Below are 14,779 nucleotides of genomic sequence, written 5' to 3'. Positions count from 1 at the left end.
CTAATGGTAAATTGTTTTTATCAGATTTGCAAACAATCTAGGTTACATCAAGCAGGCATGTATTGAATATTATTTTGTAACCTTCTCCGAGTTGATTTGTTTATTTATGCATAAAGTATGATTTTTAGTGTAAAGTTCAGAAATTTGTAGGACGTGTTGTTTAAAAAAATCGAATGTTTATACATTTAGCAGCTGATAAAGTGGTATAGCGAAATGTCTATGTTGGACATTAATATCAAATTAATGTTATTATATTAGTATATATAAATCCTCATAACCAACTTCAATAATCCTCAGTATTTCAAATACACTGTGATTGTCTTTTAACTTATTGATTAATCTTATGGTAAGGTAACCCATCCCCACACCCCAAGAAAGCAATTGTAAACCTCCCCTCAATAAAATTATTTACCTGTATTTTATTCATTAATTTTAGATTTACTACAGAAACTGCTTGTGCTTGAATGATATTTTACGACTTTGAAATGAGCAAGACTGAAGATCTTCTCAACAGCTTGTCCGAAGGATGTGAATGAAGAGAAAACATGAATGGACTAGGGCTTGAATATGGGGTTTGTTTAGGACTTGTATAGTGTAACGGTTTGTTCAATTAACTATTGTCATTTCTTTTAGAATTGTTTATGATTTTTTTTTTATTAATTTCAATGTATTAATCGTTGCGTAATAATCTTTAGTCTTTATTTGGGCCATAATTGTAGTGTTCTAAAACAATTTCATATTTTTAATTGTCAAATCTACAAGTTATCGAGATCTGAATTTTAATTTCTTAAGACAACCATATTAACCTAATGAAATAATTCTTTAAAAAGGCTATTCAGTAGCAGTGCTTATGAGTTGTCATTGTCAGCCCTGAAAAAAACTTGGGATGGTTTAAATCGCAGTTTATTTTTCTTTTTTTTCGGGGGGGGGGGTATTCACTAAACTAGATTTTTAATCTTTCTGCTTGAAAATATTCCGGTTATGAAATAAAAAATGTATCATTTCATTAATATTCTAGTCATACAGGATGTCTTTTTTAACTGAAGCATGTATAGATAACTTTATCTGTATAGTTTCATTTCCTGTATCCATAATATTGACATTAAGTATAATATATTCAACCACTCACGTAGAATCATACACTTGTGAATATTAAAACCAACTTTTTTTTATTAATGATAAAAGGAGAAAGGCAGAGTACGGCAGATTCCTTCTTTACTTACTTCATCTTTTCGAGATATTTTAAAGATAATTTGATCCGGAGAAAAACAACTAAATAGGTGTGTAAAGCTTGTTTGAGACAGTGTCACCCTGACTAGTCTCAAGTTGGGTTTTGAATTCAGTACGTTAAGAATAATTTTCTGTTGAATAAAGAAAGCTAATGCAACACTTATAGTAATACAAATAAATTCATCTTCATGACAATGTAACGGGAAAAAAATCAGGTTTACACCAATCCTTTTACGTAAACTTTTAAATCAGTTGTTTAAAGTTAGCTTTATTCACTACTATGATTGGCAAGGTTTCATTTCTGTGATTATTACTCTGAATAATTAAATTAATACAATTTTGAAAACAATCGAGTCCCAGAAAACAGCCCATAGTAAATATTGTACAACTAAAAAAGTTGTATTATCGTCATGCATGAATGTTCCTTATTAGATTTCCTGCAGAATAAAATAGGTGAAGATAAGGAACAAACAATACAAATCTCAGGGTATAAAGAACATCTGAATCCTAGAATGGTTAGGATCAGGTGCCTCGGAGGGGGAGTAAATACCTTTCTACTGAATCCGTCGTGAGTCCAATTCAATTATCAGGGTGACGGAACATTCAAATTTTGAATAAAGATGAAGATCTTACTATGGTAGACAAAATACGATCTTACGAAGGTAAGTTAAAATGTTTCTCTCGAGTACCGTGTAAGGTTGCAGACATTATTTTCATATACAGAAAAAAGAGGAATATTACTACACGTAGGGTTGACAGTGGTAAAGTGAAGTCATGAGCTTCGTATGACAAATAAGTCATTAGTTGGTCCATGTCTTTATTCAGCTAACTGTGAAAGATATATCTTTTATTTTAAGCTAAGAGGGATATGACATATGAATGTAAATAGCTGTTGTTAACTGAAACAACCTAATCAATGTATATGAATATCAACTTAAAGCCACAATAGTGTTTCCTTCGTACCGGAGCTCCTGAATAAATTCTCTTCATAGAAAATATTAACAGGTCGGATGATAAAATTAGTTTTCATCGGAATTCCATTATTTTTTAGACTTGATCTTCAAACGCTTCATATATAGGCCTAGTTGATGTCAGTGAGGAAGTCCAGCGACAGCTGCGCAATATTTGTGTGTAAATTCGGGGTGATTTTTAAGATTTAAAAAAATGCCCAATTTCGTTTTGTTTTTTTTTTTTATTCCGGAAGCAATTGTTTATGATATCAAAAATTATGTTTTTTAATTTATTGTGAGAATTTTTGAAAAAAAAATATATGAAATTTTTCTTAAAATTTCTTTGAAGTTTTTGAAAGCTTCACTTCTAAATTACACTCATTCTAAAATGGTGTGCTGTAGCTTAAAACGTTTTAAGATGGAGTCAATATTTTGTGCAGGATGTGGTATCTTATATTTGCTGGTTAGGATTTTTATGGAGATTAAAGATTCTATGTAAATTAAAGCATGATTCATTCAATGATTCATTAAATATATGTTAACCTGAATTTTGGCTAATCACAGCAGTATTCATTTTACTACTTAGTATGCAAACACTTAACAATGTTTTTTCTGCTGTAAGCATATCAAAATTTAAATATAGAACTAGAAACTGTCAATTCTACCACCATATTTTATATGTTTGTTAATTGACTACAATATGATCACATCTGTATGTCAGCTATCTATATTTGAAATAGTTAGGGACATGCTATTTGATCTGCCAAAGTTATCCTTAGGTATCGCTGAATACGAGGTTGATGATCTTTTTTTTTTACTTCATGGCATTCAGTAATTTGGCGAGGTTTGTCTGATTTTTTTTCAAGTTATAACACCTTGAATTTTGCAGTATCCATTATATAGTTAAAAATCAAGTGTTTAATGTTCTAATACATGTACCTTTGTTATTAAAGTATCCAACTTATACTCATTGTTCCCTTTCTAAACATTCTTCAAAATCATAGATCAGTTTGAAGTATTTTAAATATCCCAAAGAACCAAAATGAATTTGAACTGCCATATATGAACTACCATATATATATATATGTATTTATCAATGTTGCTAATAACACGTGTTCGTGTTTATTTATATTTGTAATCTATTGGCTGTAATGCTGGTCACCTTGTCAGGTGACATTTAAATATTCATTGCACGGGTTTTAACTGACCGCTGTTAGCACAGAATATTCTAAAGCCATTCGAAGGCTCTTTTTAGTGCATATAACACGTCTTTTTTCACTCTCTATTTCCACGTAATATGGGCGATTCGGGCGATGAACTGACTTTGGACACAGATAAATTACCGAAAGACAGCACAGGAGGGAACTCTTCATTGGAAATCTCGGACATTGTTAAACTCTTCACGGGAGTAATACAGTCTCAATTCAAAACTTTCTCGGGACAGTTAAAAGCGGAGCAGTCCGAGTCCATCTCGAAGAAACTCAAGGAGAATTCTCTTCATAAGATAAAGTCTGAAGGCAACCGAATTCAGTTTGAATTTAACGCCGAATTATTAGAGGGTTTAGAGAAGCTAGAGTCGAGAGCCTTTGATTTAAAAGATTCTGAATCATTGAAAATCATTTCTGACTTGTGTAAAAAATTGAAAACGCGTCAAAAGCATATACGCATAGCTGATTCATCTCCCGCGGGCTGGAAAACTGTCAACGAATACCAGTGTAATGAAATCGCAGACAACTCCGATGATGAAAAGAAGATACGCAGTGCCGAAAACAGGGCCCTCAGACATCAGAAGCAGAACAAGAGATTTCAGCCTTACGGGACACAGAAAACGCCACCAGCGGCAGCTGCGGGATCTCCGGCTCAGCTGGCCCTTTCTGGGGTTTCTAGTACTTTTCAGCCCTTTCCTGCCTTTCAACAGCAGCAACAACAGCCATTTCTCTATGGCCAAAGCAGAAACAAGCAGTCAAGGAGACAGCCTATGCCCTACGACGTTTGCTTCGGTTGTTTCGGAACAGGGCACTGGAAATCCAACTGCCCAAAGGGAAAGACCAATCAAAGTCAATGATAAGTATACAGGTTGTTTGACTTGTGTTCATGAAAAGAGTCATACGGAACATAGTATTAACCATAGTCTAAAAAGGCATTACAGTAAATGGGAAGAAATTGGGGCTTTTCCTTACATTTTGAAAGTAATACATTCTGGTTATGAAATTCCTTTCCTCTCCTTTCCGCCATCTATGAATTTTAGAAATAACAAATCTGCAGAGATTAACGCTGAATTTGTTACATCAGAAATATCCCAGTTAATCAAGACAGGTTGTGTTGTAGAAGTTACACACAGACCATATATTGTAAGCCCTCTTAGTGTCGCGGAAAACAGGTCAAAAAAGAGGTTGATACTAGATTTGATTAGACTGAATTATTATGTGAAATATGAGAAAATAAAGTTTGAAGATTGGAAAACAGCCCTGGATTATTTTGAGAAAGATTGCTATTGTATAAAATTCGATCTCAAATCTGGCTATCATCATATTGATATTTCTGAAAGTTTCCAGACATATCTTGGGTTCTCATGGAACGAAAAATATTATTGTTATACTGTTCTCCCGTTTGGCTTGTCATCTGCTCCATTTATTTTTACAAAAAGTCTTAGACCCATTGTTAAATTCTGGAGAAAGAAGGGTATTAAGATAGTTCTTTACCTAGATGACGGTTTTGTGTTTGCTCCATCTAAACAGGAATGTTTTTCAGTTTCTGAATTCATTCAAAAGAGTTTGTCTGACTTTGGGCTACTTATAAATTTTGAAAAATCTGTATTTTACCCAACTCAGAATTTAGAATGGTTAGGAATTTCTTGGGATTCACAGTCATTTTCTATTTCAGTGCCTACAAGACGTTTGGACGATACAGTGGCTTCTTTGCAGAAACTAGTGAAGAGTTTTCCTAAAGTGACGGCCAGAGAGTTAAATTGGCAAGAGTGATTGGAAAGATTATTTCAATGTCACCAGTGATGGGTAACATATGTAGCATAATGACAAGATTCTGTTCTATAGAGATAGCATGTAGAAAGTCATGGGACGATGTTATTGTATTCACACACAAGAACGAGGTTCTAAATGAATGTAATTTTTGGTTGCAATGTATTTACTCAGAAAAAACAAGATATTTACACACACCGACAAAGAAAAGTGTGATTATTTACTCTGATGCGAGTAATCTAGCTTCAGGAGCGTACACTGTCGAAGTTGATTCAAAAAATTTTCACTTAATGTGGAAAGAGTTTGAGAAGGGTATGAGCTCTACTTGGAGAGAGCTTCGAGCGATTGAATTAGCTTTGGCTTCATTTAAAGATAGTTTAGTGAATAAAGTGGTTCACTGATAATCAGAGTTGTGTAAAAATTGTTCAGTCTGGTAGTATGAAACATCATTTACAATCTCTTGCTTACAATATTTTCAAGATGTGTGTAGAACAGAAAATTTCAACTGACATACAATGGATTCCAAGATTACAAAATGATAAAGCTGATTTTCTTAGCAATATTATAGATCACGATGACTGGGGCATTACTGCAACATTTTTTGAATTTGTTAACAACTTGTTCGGAACTTTTACTGTTGACAGATTTACAAATTATAACAATTGTAAGTTGAGACGGTATAATTCAAAATTTTGGAATCCTGGCTCAGAAGCTATTGACTGTTCTACCCAAAACTGGGAACACGAAAACAATTGGTTAGTGCCACCTATTCACTTAGTAGTTCGGGCTATTAAACATCTAATAGCATGCAAGGCTTTCGGGGTCTTAATTGTTCCAAACTGGCCCTCCGCTGTTTTTTGGCCATTTATTTTTGATAAAGATATGACGTATAGATGGTACGTTAAAGATGCTTTACTATTCAATGATTGTACAGACATACTTATTCAGGGTGATAACAAAGCGTGTTTGTTTGGATCAAAAAATTTTACTTCTGGGATAATGGCAGTAAAGTTGGATGCAAGATCCTAATATAGAACGCTATATAGAGTTTGTTTATATACTCATGTTGAGTTCAGAATGTAAATATAGATACGTTTTGAGGTGTATTGCAGATGAGATGGGTCCTGGTACACCAGATGTTTATATTGGTCAGATGTATTGCAGATGATTTATGGTCCTGATACATCTGTTAAGTCGGTGTATTGCAGTTGATTGAGGGTCCTGATACACCATAAGAAAAATGTGTATTAATAACGTCAATTTAATCTTTGTATTCCGTTTTATACAATTTTCAGATATATTTAAAATGGGACGGTGGTTTGATAGTGCGAGGATTGAGGATCAGCGATTACAACAACTTAGGGACTTTTTACCATCCTACTGCCTAAAATCCAGAGCATCGAACACATCAAGTCAATACAGGTACGCATTCAACGCGTTCTGCAGATGGTGTGGCGCTTTTCTGCCTGCTATTTCTGCATTACCCGCAGCGGATGAACACGTGGCTCTCTATATAATTTCTATCGCTAAAGATTACAAATCATCAAGTAAAATTCAATTAGCTACACACTCTATTAGTTGGGCACATCAGCTAGCAGGGCTAAAAGATCCATGTGAATCCGTTTTAGTGAAATTAACAAAGGAGGGTGCAATAAGAGAGACTTCCAAGCCAGTTGTAAAAAAGGAACCGATTACACCAGATCATTTGAAGTTATTGGTTCAGAGATACAAATCAAACAATTTATATAATATGCGTACTTTATGTTTGTGTTTGTTGGGTTTTGCAGGGTTCCTCAGATTCTCGGAGCTCGCTAATATTAGACTTAATGATATATCATTTGATGATGTGTGTATGAAAATAAATACTGTGAAAAGTAAAACGGATGTTTACAAAGAAGGGCAGGAGGTGTGTATTGCTAGAACTCATGGTGACACTTGTCCTGTACATATGTTAGAAGAATATATAAAATTGTTGGGTGCTGAAGTTGATTCATCAGAATATTTATTCAGATCTTTGTCATTTTGTAAAAATACAAGTGAATATAAAGTTAGAAGAGATAATCGCCCTTTGTCTTATACTAGGGCACGAGAAATTGTCTTAGATGCATTGAAAAAATAGGTTTAGATAAGAGCAAGTTTGGTCTTCATAGCCTACGGTCAGGCGGGGCAACTTCCGCTGCAGCGGCTGGTATAAGTGACAGGTTGTTTAATCAAAGTACTGTGAGTACTGAAAGACGGTGGCATGAATGAGTTTGTTTGTTTAACACCCCTTTCGAGAATAAAATTTTTAGCAGCGAAGGATATTTTTCTGGCTAGCAGTTACTGCGACACGGGATCTCAATCTGAATTAAGGGCTGATATCCATGTCACGCAGTGGGAGTCGAATCCGCGACGCCGGTAAGGATGGACTTCTTCAAGGTCCGTGAGTCCAAAGCAAACCCGCTACGTCAAATGATGACTGGCAGTATATAAGAAAAATTGTTCTGAGATTTTGTAAAATGATATGGAAATTATAAAAGTTTATTTCAATTTTTCCCAATATATCTACCTGTATTTAAATATATAAATTTATATTTTTTGTACTAAAAAGTATAAAGTGTTATGAATTGTCACTGTTTTCTAAAATTGTTACTATCCTATTACAATTTTCATTAAAAAAAACATAGCAAACTTCAAATTGGTATATGCATAAATAAACAATTGCAAATTATCAGATTTCATTTAATGTGTTTTGTCGCCTTACGACACACGGATGATAATGATGTCAAAATGTCTAAAGCAGCGTCAAGTTTCCTCTTTGCTAAAAATAAGTTGGATAATTCCAATTAAAATTAAGGAATTTCATTGATGCACATAGTTGAGTTTCCCTTAATTCTTCAAATAACAGCCAGAAACCAACCTCGCGCACAAATAGGACCTTGTGAAGAATTATTAGTACTAAAGTTATGGACAATATTTTTAATATCATTCAATAAAAAAATCTTATATATATTGGCTGTCAACATTGACAGCGCCTTCCGCTATTCCTGTAGCTGTTTGTTCTACCCTTCGATTTGATTAAAACAATTTCGCTTAGAAAACTCCCATTTCTCTAGTACACTAAAGAGAAAAAAACTGAACTGCTTTCCAGTGCGTAGTATCGTCATCGAACGCCGCCGTTTTTCGTGTGTTGGATTTACCACTTTCCCATTTCGGATGTTTGATAAATTGATAAAATAATTAAGCAAATGTCCTTAAATTTTCCAAAAGACGACACAATAGATAGTGAATAAAAAATAGGATATTGTTTTCCAAATTACTATTAAATACTTTTATTTCGAAACAATACTCATGTATTATTTTTAAAACCGTTTTTTTTTTTCGTGCGTAATTACATTGGAGCATGTTAATGGAGTATCAATTTTTTGTCTATATTTTATCAAAAGAATTCAGATACACTAGAATATGATAAATAAATACTTGCGAAAAATTTCATCTTGCAGCGCCTACTATTTTTCGGAAAAAACGCTTTGTACACGACAACCCTCGTATACTGCTGGAAAAAAAAAAGATAGAAAAAAAAAGAATACTAGTAACAAAATATTTTTCTGTCTCTATTTTCCGTCGTCTCAAGTCACGATCGGAGTCTGTATATATGCGCATGAAGCTTTCTCCAGAATGGGAGAGGATCGTACATTTTGGCTATGGTTTGCGATGATGGTATTTCTCATACGTAATATTCTAATAATTATGCAATAACCCTGCAAATCATTGCGCAATACATATTTACTGCTTTGTGAACACACCAGAAGACTGACCTAAATTTAGCCCACTAAAATCGCATAAAATCCTAATATTAGTATTATTACATGCACGTGTATTTGAGTACCTTTTTTGTACACCCTTTAAAGGGTAAATTTACTAGAGGCACGTAACTTAAAGTTTCTAAATAGGATTGAAATATATGGGTAAATTGTCCGTTACAGTCTTTGTAATTATAGCTTTGACAAATTTTTATCCGTTGAGTCGTTTTTGTGTCCGAGATAATAAGACAAAGTCTTATTTTTAAAAACTAAAATGGTAATAAACTTAGCAAATTTTATGACATCATATACCTCCAACAACCATTTTATTAACTGATTAAGATGTAGTGATCTTTTTTCTTCTTTTCTAAAATACATATATTCGTTTTACTAATATAGCATTATAAACAGATATAAGAAATTCAAACAAAAAGACAATGTTTGTTAAATTTCAGTAAACTATTTTTAAGTTTTATTGTAAAAAAAAAAATTCACAAAGCAGTATTCAAGAAACAGCCGTGTGCTGTTCAGCAGTATTTGATAACAATCATACAATGAAATCTTCAAATATTTTTCAACAATTAATTGATAATTTTAAAGAAACACAATGTGCGTACGAAACGGATTTTTCGAACATTTGAGAAAAAACGAAAAAAAAAAAGTACGAATTGACATCTGTAGTTTGCATGCGAATATACGAGTCGGTTGGTGTACGAGTTAGTTTAGTTCGGCGTAACTCAATGAATATTCATGAGGCGAGAAATATTGATAACGGCAAATATCAGGAATTAGGCTTTCTAGCCGTCAACGAAATGTCTTTGAATAACTTGAAAGTATTTGTTAACTGTGTACATTTTATTTTCAAACATCGAAATAAGTCTACTTTCATTATTTTGACTCTGTAAAAATCGCCGCTAGGGTCCCCGTGTGTTTACACAGACCAGCAGCAATAGCCTGTGGCTATATATAGCCACCGTCTAAAAAGCATGGGCGGTGGAGGTCAGAAAAAGCTAAAGATGGCTATGTGAAAGAAAACATTCAGGATGAATTATCTGTAACCAAAAACTTAGGTATATGAAATTCACATGATTATACAAGTCATTCTCTTTCGACTCTTCTTTGTCTTTCGAAATAAGTAAACTGCACTATCAGAGCGCTTCACATCCTAATATACGTGTTTGTGTTTATTTTATAAATTTTTTATGTTCGTTTGAGTGGTACGAATAAGAACATAAATATTGGATTCCGAAACTTCAGTAAGCTTCCAGTAAATGTTCAACCAAGCCTCGTTCTTTACTCCTCACTAAGATATTGACAGTAGCGAAGAAGAAAAACTTTAAGAATACTGTGCAACAATATATTCAAGAAGTAGTGTAAATCAGATGTGGATACTTAAAAATTCCAAGGAACTTTTGGACAATTTGAAATCACAAGATTTTACCAAAATCAACAGCTTAAAAACTTACGACCTGGTCCCACCTCTGATGTTTCGGGGTCCGTGTTTGCTCTGCTCCTATTTTGTATTGTTTTATGGACTTTTGATCTTGGATGCCTCCATATTGTAGTCTTAGTTTTCATAAGATAAACACTTTCTTATAGATGATTATTCTATGTTTAGTCGCTTGACAAGTAATCTACACATACGAGTGAATGTAAGCGGAAGGAATTCTTCCTATTAGCTAGCCCACCTTTCTAGAAGCTAGTCCATCTATACCTTAGTGTATTGACTGATACAGAATACTTAGCTTTGTTACGTAGAAACTGTAGACGTTTTGTTCTACAGCCTATTCTAGAAGTGATGTAAATCAGACGTTGATTTTCAAAAACTCGAAACTTTTAAGCAAGTTCAATTCATTAAACAGAATTCACTTTTTAATAAACATAGAAATTCAAAATTTAAACAATGAAACTGTGTCCATTTAAAGAAACTTATTAGCAATGAATATCTGAGTTTGTAAATTTCTTTCTAATTTTGAATTTAAAAATGTTTCTCTAACTGTAGCTTGAATTTGACCCTATATCTATAGCTAATGTAACAAGCTTCATTCTGTTTAATGAATTGAACTTACTTCATAGTAAATACTACTAATCATGCTACTGGAGATCAGCCTACTTTTGTCTCAGAATTAAAATGTTATGGCTAATAATTACAGACTTATCATCTTAAGGTCCGTAAACTCTATATGCTTTGATTCTTATGATTTTTCACAAGAAATATATTTTCTAAATCAAATACTAACTAGGGCTAATTGTAACGGGAACCGTTACAGATGTTCCCCAAACGCTCCCCAACTCCCTTTTGGTGCCTTATTCCCTGTAAGCTTCATTAAATAAGACGAACTCTATGCCTTTTAGACTATAACAATGTTTTCCCAGAAGTATATTCAGTATATTCAAATTTATGCATTGCACGCATGCGCATTTGAATGCATGTGCATAATGACCATATCATCTTGTCTACACTATTTATATAGTAGAAATTACAACGTTTTATCCAAAAGTATTAAAAAATACGTTTTAATCTAGTGTATTTGTAATTTTACTCATTTCATGTGCACGCACGTGCATGCATGTGCATGTCGACTGTATCTTCTTGTAGGAATCTGTTATGTTTGTCTATGTTCTAAATCCCATCCTGTTTGGTTGAAAAACGAGGAAGTTATAGCCATTTTAAGTTTAAGCCAATCAGATTGCAGCGCACGTGTATGCGCATGTTTTCATGACAACTGTTATATATCATATTGTAGGACATCCTAATGCATGATTATGTTTAAAATTTTAAAGCATTTCGTCAAAAATTAAAAAAAAGATATTGCGATTTTTGTTTCAGCGAATCACAGCAAAGCACACGTGCATGCACGTGCATGCATGTGTATGACGACCATACCTCCTTGTGGGAGTCCATTATGTTTGTCTATGTTCTAAATCCCATACTGTTTCGTTGAAAAACAAGGGAGTTATAGCCTTTTAAAGTTTAAGCCAATCAGATTGCAGCGCACGTGCATGCGCGTGTTTACATGACAATTGTTATATATCATATTGTAGTACATCCTAAAGTATACCTATATTTTAAATTTCATAGCATTTCGTCAAGAAACAGAAAAGATATTGAGATTTTTGTTTCAGCCAATCAGAGCGAAGCGCACGTGCATGCGCGTGAGTTCGTGCTAATTTGACAGTGTCACATTATCTACACTATTAATATATCCTTATTAAATGAGTTTTAAAATATTTCATCAGAAAATGTTAAAGTTATGGCTATATAAAGTATATCACTCATTTCACTCATTTCACGCGCCCGCACGTGCATGCGTATGCGCGCAAAATAACCTTTGTGTTGCACACCTACACTACACACCTATTAACCCTAAAAAGGTTTTAGCTCAGTTTGGTGAACAGTTTCTGAGAACACTCGCGGACAAAAAAAGTACCGGAGAACAAAGAAGAAAAAGAATAATAATAATAATAATAATAATAATAATAAGAAACCGAGTAAAAACAATATGTTCCCAAACTCCGTTTGGGGAACATAATGATAAAAAGGCCAAAAAGTGTAAGTTTGAAACTTTTCACTGGTATATAGTATACAGTTAAAGTATATCATTGAGGGAGTCAGCAAGATTCCAGTTCCCCAAGCGCCGAGGGAAATAGGCTTGCTCGAGGGGAACTAGAATCTTGCTGACTCCCTCAGTGATATACTTTAACTGTTTTATTATACCGATACAAACAAGACATTTGAAAATGTTATATTCAATACTGTATTCTGTAACAATGTTTAATTCCAACAGAAATAAAAAAAAAAAACAACAACAGAAAAACAGAATAAAGACATGAAAAGAATTCCATTTTATCAATAAATCAGTTCATTGTCCGAGTTTTTACCTAGTAAAATGGAAAGTAACATTACGCAAATCTTGAGATCGCCATTTCTGGGGTGCGTTCAACAGCGTAGCTGCTACATAGCCGCTACGTAAAGCTACGCTGTTGAAGAGAGAGCTAACAATTAGCAGCTACGTATGGAGAGCTAGCATAAAAATTTAATGCTACGTCCCAAATCCAAGATGGTTTCCTTGGTTATAAATTTGCAGCATTCAAGGTTTTTACAAAAATGAGGGTTATTTCCTATATTTAAGTGAATTAAATGTAAATTTAAATACATATTTTCGCATGAAATAAACTTTATTTGATCCAGTAATAAGTTTTTACTGATATATCTTTATTCAAAATCTAACATTTAGCAGCTAGGTTAGCTGTCCGTTCAATAGAGATAGATATCTACTGCTTAGCTGCTAGGTTAGCCGATACGCTGTTGAACGCACCCCTGTAGATATTCAATGCTACGTCCCAAATCCAAGATGGTTTCCTTGGTTACAAATTCGCAGCATTCAAGGTTTTCAGAAAAAGGAGAGTTATTTCCTATATTTAAGTGAATCAAATGTAAATTTAAATACATATTTTCGCCTGAAATAAACTTTATTTAACCCAGTAATAAGTTTTTACTGATATATTTTTTATTCAAAATCTAACATTTAGCAGCTAGGTTAGCTGTCCGTTCAATAGAGATAGATATCTACTACTTAGCGGCTAGGTTAGCCGATACGCTGTTGAACGCACCCCTGTTGTCATTTGCTACCAGTAAACTGGTTCTTTCTGATTGATATGGGGCCAGTTGACTCGCGATGCATTTCGATTCATAGTCTAGGTCACCTACACGTTTGTTGCATCGAAGCATGGTCTTGAGTGGGGGGTCAAACGACTTGCGTGACCTAGGCTATTCGATTCATTAATGATTATTCATGAGTTTATTCGGAACATTTCTAAGTTTGTCGTAAGTTGAAAGAAAATGCTAAGTGTTCCGAATAGGTGTGTATCAGTTCATTAAAAAAACGTACTTTTTTGGCAGGGAATCAGTCTGTTTTGCAGGGAATCGGTTTATTCACGGTGATTTTCAGGAAATCAGCAAAATATATCGATTTACTTTTATATAGTGAAAAATCAGTAGAGGTATAATAATGACGTCTAAGTGTTAGTGAAAATTCGCAAACAATAACAATCAATCAATCAAATCAATTTCCTTCAGTAGAATTCTACATGATAGCTAAAACTATGTTCGACAAAAAAACCATGCTTTGAATGTTGTAATACAACTCGTACAAATAATTAGAACATAGCTTGCTGCGCAAAATTAAACAAAAATGCTTTTTTAATTTTCCAAATCTAGTAACAATAAGAAAAATAAGAGTTATCTCTCTTATTAGGGTATTAAGGATATATGATCCTCAGCCAGGAAGGATAACTCTTTAATTTACAATTTAATTCAAAAAGTATTAAAATAAGGCTTGAAATTGAATTTTTTCCATGCAACAATTTTCATTTTATGCTTCTACATATGATTCAATGCTCCTTAAAGTTTTAACAAACAGTATTTAAAAAGTTGACATTTGTACCTCATAAAATGAAGTAAAACTTGCATATTTTAAAAAAATCAAATTTCTTTTAATTTAGCCTTAGTTACGAATGTTTAAATATGCGTGATTTGAAATTAGGAGTGATTTACAGTGTTTTCTTTGAAAGGAAACACATCATACACTATGCATTATGAAACAATGGAAGTAAGTAGGAGAAAATAAAGTTCAAATAATTGTAAAATTCATGCAATTTTCTTTAAAAGCCTGGATACCTATGATTTTTATTCCTAAAATGTATTCCTTGATCAATTATCAATTAAAAAATATGCAGTAGGTAGTTCAAATTGCATTTCCTGAAAAATTATTCGAGATTAACTATTTTTCCCTATATAAGATGATTAAATTTAAAGATGAATTTTAAAGAAACACTG

The 14,779-nt window shown here is 33.3% G+C and overlaps 1 protein-coding gene and 1 pseudogene across 1 annotated transcript; both read left to right on the top strand.

Moving 5' to 3' along the window:
- LOC134239138 (peptidoglycan recognition protein 1-like) overlaps nt 1-14,779 on the top strand; it is an 80,452-nt pseudogene that overhangs the window by 62,038 nt on the left and 3,635 nt on the right.
- On the top strand, nt 3,321-5,131 carry LOC134239139 (uncharacterized). The gene is made up of 2 exons (XM_062721300.1): nt 3,321-4,256; nt 5,064-5,131. The coding sequence occupies exon 1, from the start codon at nt 3,478-3,480 to the stop codon at nt 4,243-4,245; it is 768 nt and encodes a 255-aa protein (XP_062577284.1). The 5' UTR covers nt 3,321-3,477; the 3' UTR covers nt 4,246-4,256; nt 5,064-5,131.

This window comes from Saccostrea cucullata, unplaced genomic scaffold (genome assembly GCF_032062105.1).
Source record: "Saccostrea cucullata isolate Sc308-1 unplaced genomic scaffold, CSIRO_AGI_Scuc_v1 ctg457, whole genome shotgun sequence".
Lineage (NCBI taxonomy): Eukaryota > Metazoa > Mollusca > Bivalvia > Ostreida > Ostreidae > Saccostrea > Saccostrea cuccullata.
The sequence above is the reverse complement of the archived record's forward strand: the minus strand, read 5'-3'. Positions and strand labels throughout refer to the sequence as shown.